At 42.7% G+C, this 21333-nt stretch overlaps 1 protein-coding gene across 2 annotated transcripts in view; it reads left to right on the forward strand.

Moving 5' to 3' along the window:
• The window catches only part of xxylt1 (xyloside xylosyltransferase 1), a 199171-nt gene that overhangs the window by 154589 nt on the left and 23249 nt on the right, over window positions 1-21333 (forward strand). Inside the window, exon 4 of one of the 2 annotated variants that reach the window (XR_009507055.1) lies at window positions 5144-5300. Coding sequence is in view for 1 of the 2 variants with exons in the window: in XM_059945426.1 (XP_059801409.1) it covers window positions 5144-5540 (397 nt within the window). In the remaining variant the exon portion in view is untranslated. Of the gene's footprint in view, window positions 1-5143; window positions 7466-21333 lie in introns of those variants that run through there. The other variant, XM_059945426.1, reaches the window with a different exon arrangement.

The following is a 21333-nucleotide window of genomic DNA, read 5'->3' on the forward strand; positions in this document are numbered from 1 at the left end:
TGTGCTAAGCACATATCCGAGAGGTGCATCTGTATTGATTGTCAGCAAAGAGGAGATGTTACCACCAATCTGTACTGACGGTGGCGGCCTAGCAACGAAGTTAAGAATCCAGTTTCAGGGAGAGGTATGGAGGCCAGATTTTCAAAATTGATGATTAGTACTGATTAGCACCTCACTAGCCACCCTGAATTCCATTCAATCAGTCCTTCAGGTAAACCTACCATGTGGGATCTTTTCAGAGATCTTACTAAAGTCATTATGAATATGTAGTCTTATTTTCATTAATCCCTTTAGTTCCCTCTTTGAAAAACTGCAGGAGGTTTGTAAGATATGGCAAAATCTTGCTGACTATTGGTGATGTAAAAGCCATCTAGACAAATACATGGAGAAGAGAGATTTAGAGGGTTTCGGACCAAACATAAGAAAAAGGAGAAGGAGTAGGCCATACGGCCCGTCAAGCCTGCCCCACCATTCAATAAGATCATGTCTGTTAAACTGTGTTAAATTCAACTCCATCTACCTGCCTTTTCCCCATTACACTTAATTCCCCTACTATGTAAATATCTATCTAACTGTATTTTAAGTATATTTAGTGAAGAAGCTTGAACAGCTTCACTGGGCAGAAAATTCCACAGATTCCCCACTCTCTGGATAAAACAGTTTCTCCTCATCTCTGTCCTAAATCATCTCCCCTGAATCTTGAGGCAATGTCCCCTAGTTCTAGTCTCACCCACCAATGGAAACAACTTTCCTACTTCTATCTTATCTATCCCTTTCAAAATTTTGTATGTTTCTATAAAATCCCCTCTCGTTCTTCGGAATTCTAGAGAGTATAGTCCCAGGTGACTCAATCTCTCCTCAGAGGTTAACCCCTTCATCCCTGGAATCAACGTGGTGAACCTCCTCTGCACTGCCTCCAAAGCCAGTATATCCTTCCTCAAGTATGGAGACCAGAATGCATGCAGTACTCCAGGTGTGGCCTCACAGGTACACTGTATAGTTGCAGCATGACCTCCCTGCTCTTGAATTCAATCCCTCTAGCAATGAAGGCCAACATTTTGTTTGCCTTCTTGATAGCCTGCTGCACCTGCAAGCCAACTTTTGGCAATTCATCAACAAGCATTCCCAAGTCCCTCTGCACAACAGCATACTGCAATCTTTCACCGTTTAAGTAATAATCTGCTCTTCTTTTATTCCTTCCAAAGTGGATGATCTTGCATTTACCAAAGTTGTATTCCATCTGCCAGACCTTGGCCCACTCACTTAATCTATCTATATCCCTCTGCAGGCTCTCCACATCCTCTGTACAATTTACTTTTCCACTCAGTTTAGTGTCTTCAGCAAATTTTGCTACGCTGCACTCAGTCCCCTCTTCCAATCATCAATGCAAATGGTAAACAGCTGCGGGCCCAGCACCGACCCCTGCGGCACCCCACTCACCACTGACTGCCAACCGCAGAAACACCCATTTATACCAACTCCCTGCCTTCTATTGGTTAACCAATCCACTATCCATGCCAATACAGTTCCTCCGACTCCATGCATCCGAATCTTATTTATAAGTCTCTTGTGCGGCACCTTATCGAACGCCTTCTAGAAATCCAAGTATACGACATCCACCTGTTCCCCTCTATCCACTGAAGTCATTATGTCCTCAAAGAACTCCAGTAAGTTTGTCAAACAGGACCTGCCCTTTCTGAATCCATGCTGCGTCTGTCTAATGGAAACACTTCTTTCTAAATGTTTCACTATTTCTTCCTTAATGACAGCTGCAAGGATTTTCCTGACCACAGATGTTAAGCTAACTGGCCTATAGTTGACCGTCTTTTGTCTGCATCCTTTTTTAAAAAGTGGTGTGACATTTGCTGACTTCCAATCTACCAGAACCTGCCCAGAGTCTAGAGAGTTTTGGTAAATGATTACCAATGCATCTACTATAACCTCTGCCAATTCCCTCAGCACCCTGGGATGCATCCCATCTGAATACAGGCAGATGTGACTGTCTTTGGACAAAATGGATAATTTGAGCTGAAATGCCAGTTTCTTTGATGTTAAGACTCTGGCTCTGTAAGTAAAACTGTAATGTATGTCAGCGGGAGGAAAGATATCAACTTTGCTTTGAAACCCTACATCAGAACTGAGTGCAGAGATGTGATGACCAGCAGAGAGAGGAAAGGGGGTTTGACAAGGATAGATTCCAAGGAAGTTGGTGGACTGAGGGAGAAAGATTATGGTGGTGGCAGTAATAGTGCGATCATTCAAGTCGAATCAGATGTTCTCGTGGGTTTTCTATTGATGGGTCCTCGGGCAGCTTTCGAGGCCAATCCAGGATCACATATTCTGGTGCAGTATGGGCACGAGTAAGTGGTGGCTGTGGTTAGTGGGTGGGATTTTGGTTGTTCATTCTCTCCTTTCACAGCTCCTGCTTGTTCTCTGCGGCACAGCGGGGATCACTCTCATGTAACGCAGGTCCTTCTTGATCAGATTTCCTCCAGGTGCATCTGCTGACTGCAATGTCTTCCCAGTTTTTAGATGTAATGTTCAATTTCTTCGGGTTAATTTTGATGTTATCTTTAAAGCATTCCTTTGCCCACCAGGGCCTTGCTGGCCTTTCTTCAGCTGGGAGTCAAAGATCCATTTGGGGAGACATGAGTTGGGCATTGGAATGACATCAGAGTTGGTGTTGCTTTATCATGGTGAAAATGCTGTTCATGTTGGCCTCTTCCAGTACATTGCTCTTAGTGTTTCTATCCTTCCCAGATGTTCCTCAAAATCTTTCATAAGGTTTGTTGGTAGTATTGTTCCAGGGTTTTCGCATGTCTACTGTAGGTGGTCCATGATTCAGCTCCATACAGTAACATAGGAAGGACGACTACCCGAAAGACCACAGAAGTTTTGTTTGGACTTCAAGGTCAGGGTCTTCAAAGACTCTTTTCCTTAATCTTGTATAGGCTCCATTAACACCTCTCAGGCAGTGGTTGATCTCTGAGTCAATGAATATATGCTTTTGAAGAGGGAATCCTGTCAAGGTAGGGGAAGTGATCTACATTTTCAAGGATGATATTGTCAACTTTTACGGAGGGCTGGCTAAATGGATGGTTGGGTGGTGGCTGACATAGGACCAATGTCTTTTTTATATTCAAAGCAAGACCCACGGCTCAGTGTGCCTTGGCAAAGGTGTTCAGGGTACATTGGAGGCCTTTTATGGAGTGTGCTGTGATGACATTGCCATCTGCATACTGAAGGTCCATAATAGTGGTGGTGCTGATCTTGTTCTTGGCCTTGAACCGGTTGAGGTTGAAAAGCCTGTTGTCTGTTGTGTACACGACTGGGATTCCCTGTAGCAGTTCTTGGCCAATAGGGTGAAGAATGTCAGTAATAAAGATGACAGATAGGGTGGGTGCAATGATACAGACCTGTTTGACTCCAGTCTTGACAGTGAAGGGTTCTGATTAAGCCCCACAACTGCTGAGTACTGTAGCTGACATGCCATCAGTATTTGTAAGTACTTGTCAGGGCAGTTTTGTCTTGATAGTGTACACCAGAGAGCGTGGTTGTCAACTGTATCAGATGCCTTTGTCAAACCTATGAAAGCCAAGTGTTAAAATTGCTTTTGTTCACAGCATTTTTCCAATAATTGGCTTTCTGTGAAGATCATGTCTGCAGTACATCTACAGGGATGGAAACCACACTGTGATTCAGGGAGTTCTTCAGATTGTGGATGGAGCACAAGCATTTTGCCTGTTGACAGGAAGGAGATGCCTCTGTAATTGCCACAATCTGCCTTGACTCCTTTTTTTGAAAATGGTTGAATATCAGAGCATCCCTGAGTTCTCAGGGCTGTTGTACCTTTTCCCAGACCTTCAGGAGCAAGTTATCTATGTAGTACAGGTATACTGGTTCAGCTTCCTTAAGGATCTCTCCTGGGATCTTCTCAGGACAAGTGGCTTTATTGCTTTTCAGGCTACTGATGGCATCATGGACCTCTTTCAAACTGAGAGGTTCCCCCATGGCAGGTAAAGGAGGGGAGTGTAAAGATGAGAGTCGGCTGTGGGAGGGAGATAAACAAGAGCATACAACTCTAATAGAGCTAGATTCAGATAAGTGATAGTGCTAAGTATGGTAGCCATTACAGGAGAAAGAAGAAATAAATGACAGTTGAAACCAGATGTTGGCGGGAGGGGGGTGGGGGAAACAGGATTGGTGGTGTGGCACAGACTGTGAGTGGATGGAGCCGGGAAGACGAATGGGAAAAGATAGATATATGGTAAGGGGATACTGAGGAAAAGGGAGACAAAAATGGGAGGACCTATAACTAGAAGACTCATTATTTATCCCATTAGATTGCAGACTACTTGGATAGAATATAAATAGTGTTGTTCCCCCAGTTTGCCTTCAGCTTCGTCCTAGCAGTTGAGAAGACAAACCATTGAGGAAGTGGGAAAGGGAAGGGGAGTTGAAATGGTCTGCAACCAGTGCTCAGGATGGCAGACCATATGTGTTCTGCAAAGCCATGGCTGAGTCTGTGCTTTGGCTTGGTCCTGTACCTGTATAGACTAACCTTTCTTGTCCTCAGGACATTGGAAAGCATTTACAGCTAATTCAACATTTTTCAATTCCTGCCATTATTACAATGGGGGTATTATTGTAGATCTGCCCTCTATTAAATAGTTTATTCTTTCTCCACTATAACCTGTAGCAATGACAATGCATTCTGGTGCTAATTAGCTTTCCATCATGCAATTAGGGACATTAACCTATTGCTCAGTTATATTTTTAAAAGTGTTAATGCATTTCCTGATTATATCCCGATTATGACGTTGTAAGGCTAGGGTTCTTAAACTATTGCTAAATAGAAGGCCAGAGAGTGGGGTTGAGAGGGACAATAAAGCAGCCATGATAGGATGGTAGAACAGACTCAATGGACTGAATGGCCTAATTTAGCTCCTATGTCTTGTGGTCTTAGGGAATGAATGCTAAGAGCAACACTGAAATGGTAAAAATTTTTATGGATCTTCATTGTTGAGGGAGAATTTGGACCTATGTTTTTATCAAGGGTTATTCTTGCTGTTGTTACTTAGAGACCACATAAACATGAGAGAAGTTATTGATCCAATTAATCTATTTTGCTCTTCTCTTAAAGGCACACCTTCTGGCAGTACCGCCAAGAAAACTCCAGAACTAAGGTCGGTGATCCTCCACCAGATGGTCTCCCTGGTTTCAATAGTGGAGTCATGCTCTTAAATCTAGAAGCCATGCGTCAGTCAGATCTTTACAATCAGCTTCTGGATGCAGTGAAGGTAAGGAAACTTGCAGAAAAGTATCACTTTAAGGGCCACCTCGGCGACCAGGACTTCTTCACATTGATCGGAATGGAGCACGCAGAACTCTTTCACATTCTGGACTGTACGAACAACAGACAGCTCTGTACCTGGTGGCGGGATCATGGATATGCTGATGTCTTTGATCTGTACTTCAGATGCGATGGAAAAGTGAAAATATACCACGGAAACTGTAATACTCCAATCCCAGATAATTAAATAAACTATTTTGGAGTTTGTATACCAATGGTTCAAAAGGCACATTCCTTTGGCTGGAAAAATATGCTCATTTTTTAAAACTGTTCTTTCATTTTGAGATTTCTGTTTTTAGTGTAGATTTGTTTTGCCTTCTGATCCCTGCCATGTGGTAAATGACAACCATCAAAATAATTAATCTATAGTGAGGAAAACTACATGATTGAATTGTAATACATCCTGGAATACCAACATTGTCATTAAACTTGTCGCTGTTTTCAGAAATAGACATGCCTATAACTTTTATATACAAATCAGTATTCTATTTGTAAAGCATTAACCTGAAATGGTGGAAATCTGAAATAGAAACAGAATATTCTGGATATACTCAGCAGGTCAGGCAACATCTTAATAATCATTCTTTGTCTGTTTCCACAGAGGCTGCCTTTTCTTCTGAGTACTTCCAAGCAATTTTCTCTTTTATGCTGATATTTTGTTAGTCTACTGTTGTTTTAACTTTGTTAAGGGCTTGATCAAGGGGAATCCTTAAAAAGCCTCCACTACTTCCCCATGCTTGTTCCTATTGTGTCATTCATGCAAATATATTTTAAAGCTCTGTCTCTCATTGCCTTTTATCAGATGTAATGGTTCTTTATGCTATTGCATATCCTGCAAGAAATGTCTTTTCTTGCTGGCAGCTGGATTTGAACTTTGCACCATATCTGAAGCTTTAAACAAGAAAGAATCTGAATGCTCTTGACAGCATTTATGTGGAAAGACTCCTTTCTCTTGTAGGTCACATTTTTTTAAAAAAAAATGAATGTTCCCTCATTTAATGCAGAGGGGAGGCAAGTCTTCATCTTCCAAGGGTCATGACTCTCCTGGAGCTCACTTCCTCAAGGCAGTGAAGCTAGAGATTTTGAATACTTGTAAGTAGATACTTGGAAAGCAAGAGAACGGAAGGTAACTGTAGGCGAATGGGAATGCAGAGTTGATGTGACAATCATATCAGCCATGATCTATCAAACAGTGGGTGAACGTTAGGTTTTGAGGGGCTAAGTGCCCTACTCGTGCTCCTTGTTCATGTATTTTTGAGTAGCATTTTTGAAAAGAACATTTTGCCTGGAGTGTAACATAATAGATCTGAACAAGACACAATATGAAAAGGATAGAAGGAGTCAGATTTCTCCAGTAGTTCCTACAAATACTCTTCCTCTTGCATTTTAAATTGAAAATTTTAACAGATTTAAAAGGAATCTGATCTGGTCTAGTCTTATGATTCTTCCTTCAGGACGTGCTTAGGCTAATGTGCGAGAGTTCCCAGGTTCATATACGAGATGAGCCCTGTTTAAAGTCAGAATCACAGATTTCCATCACACTTTTTAACACTTTGGTCATCGCATTATATGGAAGGATGTGGAAACTTTGGAAAGGGTGCAGAGAAGATTTACCAGGATGCTGCCTGCTTTGAAGAGCGTGTCTTATGCGGAAAGGTTGAGTGAGCTGGGGCTTTTCTCTTTGGAGAGAAGAAGGATGAGAGGTGATTTGATAAATATGTATAAGATAAGAGACATTAAGTAGAATGGATAGCCATGCCTTTTCTCCCAGGGTGGCAATGGCCAAAGCGGGAGGACATAATTTCAAGCTAACGCAGGGAAGTATGGGGGGGATGTCAGAGGTAGTTTTTTTTTACACAGAGGGTGGTAAGTGCACATAATGCACTCCTGGGGGTTGTGGCAGAGTCAGATACATTAGAGGCGTTTAAGAGATTCTTAGATAGGCCCATGAATGTAAGGCTATGTGGGAGGAAACAGATTGATCGTAGTAAAAAAAATAAAATAAAAACACAAAATGCTGGCAGAACTCAGCAGGCCAGACAGCATCTATGGGAGGAGGTAATAACGATGTTTCGGGCCAAAACCCTTCATCAGGAGTGAAGTAACATGGGATGGTTGAGGGGGGGGGGGGATAAGAAGTGGGGGGAGGGATGTAGAGAGCTGGGAAGTGATAGGTTGGAGGGAAATGGGCTAGGGGGAAGGTGGAGAATTATGGGAAATAAAAGAGAAAGAAAAGTAGGGCTGGGGGGAGATTATAGTGAGGGGGGGGAAAGAGAGAGAAAGAGAACCAGACTGAAATAATAGATAGGGATGGGGGTAAGGGGGGGCAGGGGTATCAACGGAAGTCAGTGAGTTGGATGTTCATGCCGGCAGGTAGGAGGCTACCTAGGCTGGAGGTAAGGTATTGCTCCATCGACCTGCGTGTGGCCTCATCTTGATGGTACAGGAGGCCATGGACAGACATGTCGGAGTGGGAGTGGTCTGTGGAACTGAAGTGTGTGGCCACAGGGAGATCCCGCCACTGCTGGAGGACTGTGCGCTGGTGTTTGGCGAAACGGTCTCCCAGTCTGTGGCAGGTCTGCCCAATGTGTAAATGGCCACATCGGGAGCACCGGATACAGTATATCACCCCAGTTGACTCGCAGGTGAAGTGGTGCCTCACCTGAAAGGACTGTCGGGGGCCTAGGATGGTGGATCTGGGATCTCCCTGTGGCCACACACTTCAGTTCCACAGACCATCCAACTCACAGACCTCCGTTGATACCCCTGCCCCCCCCTTACCCCCATCCCTATCTTATTTCAGTCTGGTTCTCTTTCTCTTTTTTCCCCACTCACTATAATCTCCCCCCAGCCCTACCTTTCTTTCTCTTCTATTTCCCATAATTCTCCACCTTCCCCTAGCCCATTTCCCTCCAACCTGTCACTTCCCAGCTCTCTACTTCATCCCTCCCCCCACTTCTTATCCCCCCTCGACCATCCCATGTTACTTCACTCCTGATGAAGGGTTTTGGCCCGAAATGTCGTCACTACCTCCTCCCATTGATGCTGTCTGGCCTGCTGAGTTCTGCCAGCATTTTGTGTTTTTATTATTTTTTTAAAATTTATTTCCAGCATCTGCAGATTCACTCGTGTTGCCTTTAGATTGATCGTAGCACAGGGTGACAGGTCAGGACATTATGGACTGAAGGGTGTGTACTGCTCTCTGTTTTATGTAACATTTCAATAGATTTGGTATAATTTAATTTTTAATGTTTGCATTTCTGGTGATATATTCATTGTGCAAGCCATTCATTCATTGTTATTTCATATGTAGCAATTTAAACTGAATTAGTAAAATGAGTTGAACGCTACTAGTAATTTATGATGAAGTATTTGAATCCTACCACTCTGCATGTCAGTAGTTGTCTGGACCAAAGAATATTTCACTTTTAGCTATATTTGCAACATTCATGTTTGCCAATTGAAAAATTAAAACTCAAAATGAAACAAAGGGTAATGGAAATTTTGTGCATCAAGTTATTACAATCTGATGAACTCTCATTGTTTCAGCTCTGTATGAATGAAAGTAGCGCTTTGTTGCAATGCACTGTACAGCGTGCAAGCTGAGTTGTTTATTTCTGAAAGCAATGCATGCTATGGAAGGATGTATTGACTTTCAGAATTATTTTCTAAAGGTTCCTCAATTTCCAAGTTTGTAATGTGCATACAATAGTGTTAATGATTGTGCCTATCTAAAGACAGGTGTATTCATATGAATAAATGTCTGATTTTGAAATTGGACAAAAGTAAGCCATGGAATGGCACATAGGTTATAGATAATGTCTCCCTTTCCATAGTGGCTGTCCACAGGGAAATAGATAAGGAATAAAGGAATTTTAACAAGAAGCATTATCTCTGATTCTTTTCACATATGTAGCCTAATTTGCTGAAAATTTTTCAATTTTATTCCTCAAAGTACTCTTATTGAGGCTGTAATTGAGTTGGGTGCTCAGCAGCTTAACAAAAGCGTCTCAACTTGAATCCCGTTTTGCTCTTGTTCACCTTTGGTCCATACTGTACCAAATGCTTCCTTTTGCACCGTGTAGCGGCAAGACTAATCCAAAATGAAAAGATTTCTGTCTTGCTGGGACTAGTGATGAGTTACGTGGCTGCTACGCACTGCCTAAGTGGCTCCGTCTGCGCTGGTGTATACCACCAGTGGCTGTGAATGATTCTTTGCATTTAGATGACGAATGTTGAAAACATTCAAAGTTATTTCATAGGAATGCTCTGCAACAGAACATTGTACTGCATGAGCTCATCATAAAGTCATATACAGCACAAAACCAGGCCATTTGGCCCACTACACCTGTTACAGCCACTCTATTTTACATACCTGCTGATCACGCCTCTGATGTTTAGGGCAGCTGTGAAGGTCCTTCGTCTCTCACCGTGTTTAGGACTTGCTTCATCATGTCGGTAACTTCCTTTCAGTTTTCACTATTGTTGGCCATGCAAGTCTCGGGTGGAGACTCATGAATACCGTAGCACTCAATATAGAAGGATTCTTCACTGCTGTTTCCGTAACAGTTTGGTTTAACCAGTCAGGGTTGTTAGCTCTGAGCTGAACCCCCAAACCTGGAAGACCGGTGGACCATTCTTAGTCGGACCACTCTTAGTCTGACCTCTACCCTTTGACCTGTTTGGCACTGGTGACCCCACCAATACCCAAAGCAGAAAGCCCTGACTCCAGCCAGCATCACCGAGGCAGGCAAGCCTCCAAACTCAACAAGTTTGTTGGAGGACCACATTTTATACCAGTCCCAATTTGTTCTCCTTACATTCCTGTCAACTTCAAATTTCTAGAACTCTAGGGGCAGTTTGTGGTGACCAGTTAAAATTACCAACACCCACATCTGTGCTGCAACCTGAGGAATCTCACCCTATCGTAAGGAGAATGTGTGAAGCTTTTACAGTCAGCACTGGTGAAGAGAGTGGAAACCAGGTCACTGGAGTAGCAGCTCTGCTAGCTGTACGACAGTGCTGCTTCAGATATCTGAATGAGTAAAATGATGGGTTTAAAAAAAAGAACATCGGGGAGCAAGGCTGGGAAGGGTTGAATGTGGACATTCCAGAAGTTAGGATCAAGGCAGTAAAAGACACAACACTAATGAAGGAACAATTAAAATCACGGATGCACAATGAAAGTGAAGGAATGCGGGGATCTAGGTTGTTATGGGGCTGCAGTGAAATAGATTAGAGTAGGACAAGGATAAAGATTATAAAGGATGATGCCAATGAGGACTTAATAAGTGGATGGTCACACATCATCACCTGCAGATTCACCTGAAACTTGAGTGTTCTAAATACCCTCGTTCAAAGTTATACCCTTTTAGAGCCACCTTTTTCTTCGATGAAAAATGAGGAATTTGGAAGTAATTGACAGTTGAATTGCTTGTTTACTTAGCTATTTAACTGCTGGTGTGGGATTTTAAGAGATTTAGGGAATGGAGTAGTTTTGCACTTTAAAGGCAATCCAAAGAATGTTGATAAAGAAAATAATTCTTCTCACCCGGACACTGTATGGTGACTTCCTGTTTTCCTTCTGCATTGATTGTACCAACATTCACTTAGGTATAGCACTTGGCTGAAAATTGTACATCACAGCAAATTAAGTGAACAGTACAAAGGTCTTGTGTTTTAAAAAAATGCACAAATAACAGTGGCCCACTAAGGGGCCAAGACGGCATTTCTAAAATATCTTTTCACAGAGCAAGCGATTGGCTGTTAGTAATTATTATTTATCAGGCAAGGTTAATTGCTCCTTTTGTGGTCAGCTATGTTAGAACAGCTACTGTGCTTATCATTTTGTTTATATGGAAAAATCATGAGTGTTCTGTGCCTAATTTCATAATTTCCCCACACTGAGAAGGAAAATAATCCATTTCAGTTTTGTTTTTTGTTTTGCTAATATGACTAATCAACAGTCTGTACCGTTTCCTTCAATATTTCTCATAATATGTTTTGTTTTATCGCAAAAGCAAATTACTATGCCAGCTCTTGTGTGGCAACCAGATTCACTGTCCGAGTATATTTACCCCCCCCCCCCCCCCGCATTTTTAGTCTTCAAACTCTTTGAACTCTCTTTATGATATTGGCTCTGGTTTCCTTACATGTTCCAAAATTAATCTAATGTGCCTGAAGATAGTTTTTAAATAGAGTTGCATTCAGCAGTTTACAGGCAGATCACACTTTCATCTTAAATTATTAAGAATTATCAATCATAATCAATGTTTGGTTGCCATTGTCAAGTATTCAACTGCAGAAATGTTACATCCTTTAAAGATATTCAATTCGTAAGTAATGGAGTCAAAAGTAAGATTGCTTGGAATCAGGTTAAGTGTAATATACAGGTGGAGCAGCATTCCTGACATTCTTTATCACTTGTACACTCGTAGGAGAATACTTAAGTGCTGTACAGTCTGGTACTTTAAAGAACCAGTATATTGTGTTAAGCTATTGGCCTCTTTCCAGTTTCTGATTCGGAGTCCGTACATTAAAAATGAAAGGACTGGTACATTTTTCCCACTTTCGTGCCTGCAACTTGTTATTTACATTGCTGTGTAGTTGCTTACATTTCATACGTGCAAGTCATTTAAGTTTTGTTTGTTATTTTGTTCTTTTGACTCCGTCGGCCAAAAAAGGCACTTCAGGAAGCTTTATGGCCTCATTTTGTGCACTCTCTACAAACTGCTGGTGAGGCAGCTCAAGATCTGCAAAGTAGTTGTCAGCGTTTGCAAAGAGAAACCCTGGCCACCCTGTCTGATGTAGATCAGGGATCTATAAGGACCAAGTGCAAGGAGGCACAAGGGGCTTGCGGATACTGGAAACTGGAGCAAAAACACAAACTGCTAGAGAGCTCAGCGAGCCAAGCAACATCCATGGAGGCAAAAGAAAGGTTGACGTTGCCGATCAAGACCTGTATCAGATCTTTTGCTAAATTGATTGCCATTGTATGCTGAAAAGTCGGTTGTGAGTATTAAAATTAAACCACTGAAGTTCTTAAAATGCCAGATGGTTCTTTATGATTTGTCTGCAAAGTGACTCCTGGGTCGTCTACTGCTTTTCAATTTTTATTTAAAATTGGTAAAGTAGCAGCAGTTTTCAGCTGGGTAACTGGATTACTTATTACTACATAGCTCTTATGTGGATCAGTGAAAATTCAGCTGCTGTGCTGTAATCCCTTCAGAGTGAGGTTTGTAATTTACAGATCCTCTAGAAATCCCATGTATGAACAGTAGTTGAAGTCATTAAGCTTTCTTTAAATGCCAGAGCCAGCAGAGAATGCTAACAAGATTTAAATCTAGTTAATGCATGCCAGCCTTCATGAGATAGATTTTGCAAATGTGAATTTGGATGAAGTTGGCTGAAATCTTAATGAACAAATTCCATTCCAATAAGTAAACTTCACCTCATTGAACAAACTCCATCCCAAAGCAATAAAAGCATCACAGTAAACAAGTTATTTCTCAACAAGCAACATTCCAATAAACCAGATGTTCCAGATTAGTTCACTTGATTCTCTGCAAAATGCATGCAACTGAAGCCATGGACCAATGATATCTAATTTTTCCAGATTAGAGATGTAGCTGTAAGCGGTCACAGACCCAAGCTCTGTCTATTTATGGAGTATCTGGAATGGTCTTTTGTTCCGGTTCTACCTCTGCCCACTGTCCCAGCATGTTTCTTTGAACGTTGATGACTGCATCTTTGCTGCTTTCTATTCTTAAAGGTTTGTTTTATTGTTAAAATATGCACGTACAATATAACTCTGGTATTCATCTTCTCCAGATAACCATGATATGCAGAAAAAGCCATGACAATTGTCGAAAGAAAAGCCAACTCTCCTCTCCCAGCATTTAAAAAAAGAAACAAGACTCACAAACCCCAAAACACCCCCTCACCTCCTCCCGTGCAGAAGAAAAATCAGCGACTATAGCGTCAAATCACCAACTCTTCCCACAGAGAAAAAACAAAGAGTATAGTATCAAATCCCCAACTCCCTCTCATGTATAACTTGTATATACTTTGGCTTCTTGTTTCCACCTTGCTGTCATCTTCACATAGTCAATTTCCCTTTTCTAGATCTTTCTGTCCATCTGAGGTGATAGGTTAGACACTAACTTTGATTGCGAGCCCACCAAAGCACCCCTCCCCCTTTCAATGCTGCTTGCCTGCCTTGCCTCCTGTAAGGACTCCGTTTTGTTCCATCACATTTGCTCTGATGATGAGACTTTTGGAACAGGTGCCTCTGAAATGTTTTCCTTTCTGAACCGAGTCATCCCCCCTACAATTGTAAACAAAGTCATTAACCATATCTCATCAATTTCTCATACCTCTGCTCCCACCCCATCTCCTCTGGGACAGAACAAGGGCAGAGCTCTCTTGTCCTCATTTTGCACCTTACAGTCTCTGTATTCAACAGGTTATTCTTCCCAATTTCCACTGCCTTCAAAAAGATGGCAGCAATAGAAGCACTTTCCCTTATTATTTCAGTATAATTATGCAGGGATTGGTTCCATTGTGACCTCCAGGTCCAATCTTCCATTTTTTATACTTCCACACCCCTGCATCACCCATCTCCCATAATTGAGGAGGCACCTCACATATCTTGTCACTTCATCCCTTCCTACTGTGCAGAGATCCAAACAGACTTTTTAGGTAAAACTTCAATTCACTTGCTCTTCCTCTTCCTCCAATCTAGACCACTGGATTTTTGGTGTTCGCAATGTGATTTCCTGTACATTAGAGTAACTAAACACAGACTGGGCAATTGCTTTGCAGGGCTCTCACTGTCAGTACACAGGGTGGCACTGAGCTTCCTGTTACGATCAATTCTTCATCAATCCCCCTATTGGTCTCTGGCCCAACACGTTTGAAGAACAACATCTCACAGTCTTCTCAATTCAGCACTGAACTCTACTACTTCTTGGTCTGTATCAGTCATCCATTTGTCATATTGACTCACTCTTTCTTTTCTCCCAGTTTTGGAGGATATTCCCAGAGTGACCTTCCAAGAATGTTGTCCAGCTCAGTATTTCACAACTCAAACTCTGTTCTTTCCTACAGTTTGTAAAAATTATTATTTATCCTACATGAAGTAGTAAGTGAGAGAGCGACATCTTGCAGGGTGGGATGCACTTGAAAGCAGCAAGCGTCATAGGGAGTGAGACCTATTTAAGCAAGGTATCAGTGAAACAGCTGTTGTTGGAGAAGGCCAGTGTTGAGAGTGTTCAGGCTTTGGCTCAGCAGGCTTCAGCAAGATCAGATGAGATGAAGGCGCAACTCGGGGGTTTCTGAGAGAAGACACGGGTAAGAAGAACATGTAAGAAGTTTTTATTGTCTGCTAATCTTTAGTATATGGGGGCACTGCCTAGAAGTAGTCAATGGCAAACCACTTCTGTAGAAAAATTTGCTAAGAATAATCATCATGAGACTATGGTTGCATACATCCTACAACACAGCACATAATGATGATGGTGAATCCTTGGTTCAGTATAGGTAGAATGGTTGAAATGGTGGAAGAGAAGAGACGAAAAGCTTGATCATGTAGATATTAAGAATTTGAGGGTGTGCTGGAGCTTTTGAAAAGCATCAAGTTGGGTAAGTCACTGGTACCGGATGGGATGTACCTCAGGCTACTGTGGGAAGCGAGGGAAGAGATTGCTGAGCCTCTGGCAATGATTTGCATCAAATATGTGGATGGAAGAGGTTCAGGAGGATTGGAGGGTTGCGGATGTTGTTCCCTTATTCAAGAAAGGGAGTAGAAATAGCCCAGGAAATTATAGACGAGTGAGTCTTACCTCAGTAGTTGGTAAGTTGATGGAGAAGATCCTGAGAGGCAGGATTTATGAACATTTGGAGAGGTGTAATATGATTAGGAATAGTCAGCATGGCTTTGTCAAAGGCAGGTTGTGCCTTACGAGCCTGATTGAATTTTTTGAGGATGTGACTAAACAGACTGATGAAGGTAGAGCCGTAGATGCAGTGTATATGGATTTCAGCAAGGCAATTCATAAGGTAGCCATGCAAGGCTTATTGAGAAAGTAAGGAGCCATGGGATCTATGGGGACCTTGCTTTGTGGATCCAGAACTGGCTTGCCCACAGAAGGCAAAGAGTGGTTGTAGACAGGTATGTATGGGGGTTGGTGATTAGTGGTGTGATTCAGGGATCTGTTCTGGGACCCCTACTCTTTGTGATTTTTATAAATGACCTGGATGAAGAAGTAGAGGGATAGATTAGTAAATTTGCTGATGACACAAAGATTGGGGGTGTTGTGGATAGTGTGGAGGGCTGTCAGAGGTTACAACGGGACATTGATAGGATGCAAAACTGGGCTGAGAAGTGGCAAATGGAGTTCAACCCAGATAAGTGTGAGGTGGTTTGTTTTGGTAGGTCAAATATGATGGTGGAACATAGCATTAATGGTAAGACTCTTGGCAGTGCAGAGGATCAGAGGGATCTTAGGGTCTGAGTCCATAGGACACACAAAGCTGCTACGCAGGTTGTCTCTGTGGTTAAGAAAGCATATGGTGCATTGACTGTGTTAACTTCTACTTTACAAAAAGACCACTCAACAACCTGATGGCCAAAAGAGCATCTTTATCGGGGACGGCAAATGATATTTACAATACAGAGGCTTCCAGGTACCTCGTGCGGCCTGGGTGAAGGAACGATATACAACACATACTGGGAGTAAAGATAGCGGAAGTAAAGACCCTGCCAACCCCGGATCCCACCTCTTGCTACCACAGCTTCCCGATTAATATTAACTTACTTTTAATAATACTCACATTACAACATTGATCTTCGTCAATCGTGGGATTGAGTTTAAGAGCCGAGAGGTAATGTTGCAGCTATATAGGACCCTGGTCAGACCCCACTTGGAGTACTGTGCTCAGCTCTGGTCACCTCACTACAGGAAGGATGTGGAAGCCGTAGAAAGAGTGCAGAGGAGATTTACAAGGATGTTGCCTGGATTGGGAAGCATACCTTATGAGAATAGGTTGAGTGAACTCGTCCTTTTCTCCTTGGAGCAATGTAGGATGAACGGTGACCTGATAGAGGTGTACAATATGATGAGAGGCATTGATCGTGTGAATAGTCAGAGGCTTTTCCCCAGGGCTGAACTGACTAGCATGAGTGGACATAGCTTTAAAGTGCTTGGAAGTAGGTACAGAGGAGATGTCAGGGGTAAGTTTTTTGCACAGAGAGTGGTGAGTGTGTGGAATGGGCTGCTGGTGGACGCGGAAACAATAGGGTCTTTTAAAAGATTCCTGAATGGCTACGTGGAGCTTAGCAAAATAGAGGGCAATGGGTAAGGCCTACATAGTTGTAAGGTAGGGACGTGTTCGGCACAGCTTTGTGGGCCGAAGGGCCTGTATTGTGTTGTATGTTTTCTATGTTTGATTTCAGAGTACCTGACAGCTTCCCTGATGACTACATCTATAGGAAGTGCAAGGTCGAGGAACTGGAGCTGGATACATTGAGGGTCATTCGGGAAGCTGAAAACCTCACAGATGAAACTTTGACTAAGGTGTCCACATCCAGGGTGCAGGCTTCAGTTAGAAGATGGTTAACCACCAGTAGAAGTAGCAAGTTCATCCTGCTGGGGGAGGGGAGATGAACCACACGGGCACAGCAGCAGTAGTCAGACCTGTGGCACTGTGGCTGGCTCTAACACTCAGCAGGCAGAGTGATGGTGATAGGGGGGTGGACCAGAGGTTCTGTGGCTGTGAAAGAGACACCAGGAGGGTGTGTCGCCTCCCAGGTGCTAGGATCCAGGATGTCTCAGTATGGCTGCAGTATTTTTTCAAGGGGAAGGTGAGCAGCAAAAGGTCGTGGTGCACATTGCCACCAATGACATGGGTAGAAAGGGTCAAGAGGTCTTGTGGAGTGAGTATAGAGAGTTAGGAAAGAGGCTGAAGGGCAGGATCTCCACTGTAGTTATTTCTGGATTATTCCTGGTACCATGTAGCAGTCAGGGCAGGAATAGGGTGATAGTACAGATGAATGAGTGGCTGAGGAACTAGTGCAGGGGGCAGGGTTTCAGATTCTTGGATAACTGGAGCCTCCTCTGAGGCAGGAGTGACCTGTACAAGAGGGATGTGTTTGCACCTACGTAAACTGGAGGGGAACCAGTATCCTGGCCGGGCGGATTTAATCTAGTTTGGCAGGGGGTGGGAAACAGAACACCAGATCAGAAAGTGGAGGGGAGGGAAGAAGGTAGATGTCTGGGCTGGTGAAAACAGACTGGTGCAAAGTAAGAGGTAGGATGGAGAGTTAGAAATATGTGTATTTTAATGCTGGGAGAATTACGAGTGAAGGTAATTGACTTAAAAGCATAGATCAGTACATGGAACTATGATGTTACAGAGACTTGGTTAAGAGAGGGTCAGGAATGGGTGCTTCATATTCCAGGGTTTTGATGTTTTAGAAAAGGTAGAGAGGGAGATAAAAGAGGTGGGGGGGGGGGGGTTGGGGGAATCAGGGACACTATCCAGCTGCACTCAAAAGGGGACATAATGGAGAATCCACTGATTTTAAATGAGTAGAACTCAAAAGTAGGAAGGGTGCAATCTCTCTCTGATGGAATTAAACTGCAGATCCCCAATGGCCACCAGTACATTGAGGAACAGATATGCAGGAAGATTAATGGAAGGTATGTGGAAAAAGAAACAATATGGTTTTTGCTAAGGGGGACTGCAACTTCTCTAATATAAACTGGGACAAGAGGTTTAGGTGGGACAGAATTTGTTAGGTACACTAATCAATATGTAGCTAGCTCAACGAGAGCAGGGACTCTACTGGACCGGGCGTTGGGTAATGAGTCTGGTTAGGTGACCTACCTTTTGGTGTGTGAGCAGTTCGAGAACAGATACCACAGCTCCTTAACTTTTAAGGTAACTATAAACAAGGATAAGCATGGACCTTGTGGGAGAGTATTAAATTGAAGCAAGGCAAATTACAAGACCATTAGGCAAGAACTGGGGAGAATTTATTGGAAACAGCTGTTTGTGGCAAGTCCCGATCTGACATGTGGAGGGTGCTTGAGGACCAGTTGCACAGAGTACAAGACAGGTATGTTCCAGTCAGAAGGATGGCCAGGTAAGAGAACCTTGGATGTCGAGACAGATGATGAATTTAGTCAGGAAGAAAGAAGAAAAGCATATAAAGCTTAGGAAGCTAAAATCAAAAACAATGCTTTGAAGATTATAAAGAAACCAGAAGAAAAATTAGGAAAGCCAGGAGGGGTCCTGAAAAATCCTTTGCAAGTAGGATTAAAGAGAATCCCAAGGTATTCTATACAGCTACCAAGAGTAGAGTAGGATCACTTAAGGATAATGGGGATCATTTGCTTGGATGCAGAGGATGTGGATGGTGTCCTTAATGAATAATTTACATCAGTATTTACCAAGGGGAAGGATGTGGGGTTTGCAAGATCAGTGCAAATAGTATTACTGGAGAGAATTCTTAGGGAAAGATTAATGAGCATTTGGAAGACCATGGTCTAACTAGGGAGAGCCTGCATGGCTTTGTGCAGGGCAAGTCATGTCTTACTAACTTCACTGAGTTTCTTGATGAGGTGACAAAGGTGATTGATGTAGGTAGAGCTGTGGAAGCTGTCTACGTGGATGTTTTTAAGGCATTTGAGAAACTCCCTCATCCAGAAGATTAAGATGCATGGGTTCAATGTAAATTGGCCATTTGGATACAAGATTGGCTGCCCATAAAAGATAGAGGATAGTGGTAGAAGGGACTTAATCTAGCTGGACGTCTGTCATAAGTGGTATTCTGCAGGGACCTGTGCTGGGACCCCCTACCACATAGTGGTACCAATGATGTAGGAAGTAAAAGCAATGAGGTCCTGAAGAGAGAATTTAGAGAGCTAGGCAGAAAACTGAGAAGCAGGACCTCCAGGTTAGTAATTTCTGGATTGCTACCTGTGCCACGTGCTAGTGAGGGTAGAAACTGGATGATTTGGCAGATAAATGTGTGGCTGAGAATCTGATGTAGGGGACAGGGCTCCAGGTTCTTGGATCATTGTGATCCCTTCCAGGGAAGATATAACCTGCACAAAAGAGACAGGTTATATCTGAACCAGAGGGGGAACAATATTCTCGCAAGCTGGTTTGTTAGAGCGGTTAGGGAGGGTTTAAACTAATTTGGCAGGGAGGTAGGAACTGGAATGAAGGGACTCAGAAAATGACAGATTGTGAAAAAGCAAAGATAGCATGCACTCAGACTGTCAGGAAGGGATGGCAAATGAGAGGACAAAATTACAGTCAGTAGTGTGAGTATCAGTGCATTAGTGATGCAAAATCAAGAAGGGTAGCAAATACAGCACTCAAAGTGTTATACTTCAATGCACAGAGTATGAGAAATAAGGTGGATGATCTTTTTGCACCATTACAGATCGCTGGGTATGATGTTGTGGCCATCACTGAATCATAGCTAAAGGATGGTTGTAGCTGGGAGCCGAATGTCCAAGGTTGCCCATTGAATCGGAGGGATAGGAAGGTCAGCAGAGGGGCTGGTGTGGCTCTGCCGGTAAGAAACTGCAAGGATAAAAGGACACTGATAGCAGTTATATAGAGGCCTCCCAGCAGAAGCTGGGTTGTGGACCTCAGATTACTACAGGAAATAGAAAAGGTGTGTCAAAGGGGAATGTTATGATAGTCATGGGAGATTTTAAAATTCAGGTCGATTGTGAAAATCAAGTTGGTATTGGATCTCAAGAGAGTGAGTTTGTTGAATGCCTACAAGATGGCTTTATAGAGCAATTTGTCGATGAGCCTACTATACTGGATTGGGTGTTATGTAATGAACCAGAGTTGAGTAGGGAGCTAAAGGTAAAAGAACCCTTGGGAGGCAGTGACCACAATATGATTGAGTTTAACTTGAAATTTGATAGGGAAAAAGTAAAGTCTGACATAGCAGTATTTCAGTGGAATAAAGGAAGTTGCAGTGGTATGAGAGAGGAGTTGGCCAAAGTGATTTGGAAGGAGATGCTGACAGGGAAGACAGCAGAGCAGCAATGGTGCATGTTTCTAGGAACAATGAGGAAGGCGCAGGGTAAATGTATTCCATAAACAAAGAAATACTTAAATGGCAAAATAGTACAACCGTGGCTGATAAAGGAAGTCAAAGCAAAAGAGAGGGCATACAATAAAGCAAAAATTAGTGGGAAGATAGAGGATTCAGAAGCTTTTAAAAACCTACAGAGAGCAACTAAAATAATCATTAGAAGGGAAAAGATGAAATATGAAAGCAAGCTATCAATATCAAAGTGAATAGTAAAAGCTTTTTCAAGTATGTAAAAAATAAACAATGAGAATGTATATAGAACTGCTCAAAAATGAGGCTGGAGAAATAATAAGGGGAAACAAGGAGATGGCATATGAACTAAATTAATATTTTCAATAGATGCATTTAATGGCAGAGAAATGTATACAATATACAATCTGAAATTCTTTCTTCGTGGACATCCACAAAAACAGAGAAGTGCCCCAAAGAATGAATGACAGTTAAAACATTAGAACCCCAAACTCCCCCTCCCACGCACAAGCAGCAGCAAAGCAACGACCCCCCCAGCAAAAAAGCATCAGCACCCTCCACCGAGCACTCAAGCGTGCAGCAAAGCATCAATGAAGACACAGACTTGCAGTACCCCAAAAACTACACATTCACCTGATAATTTGACAAACCACTGGCTCGCTCTTTCCCTAATAAGGAAAAAGAGGTGTTCCCGTTACAGCGAAAGGGGAGGCATAACAAACAATTCACTGGTTTATGATGTTAAAAGTCCATTGTGTTGCTTTTTCCGAGCTCTGTGCCCGGAGAGTTGGCACCCAAAAGGTGCAGTTCTCCAGGCACACAACCCCCGACAGCTAACCCACTGCTCCCGATGTTCTGTGTTCTCCCGCAATGCTTCAGTCAG

Source organism: Hypanus sabinus, chromosome 2 (assembly GCF_030144855.1).
Source record: "Hypanus sabinus isolate sHypSab1 chromosome 2, sHypSab1.hap1, whole genome shotgun sequence".
Taxonomy (NCBI): Eukaryota; Metazoa; Chordata; class Chondrichthyes; order Myliobatiformes; family Dasyatidae; genus Hypanus; species Hypanus sabinus.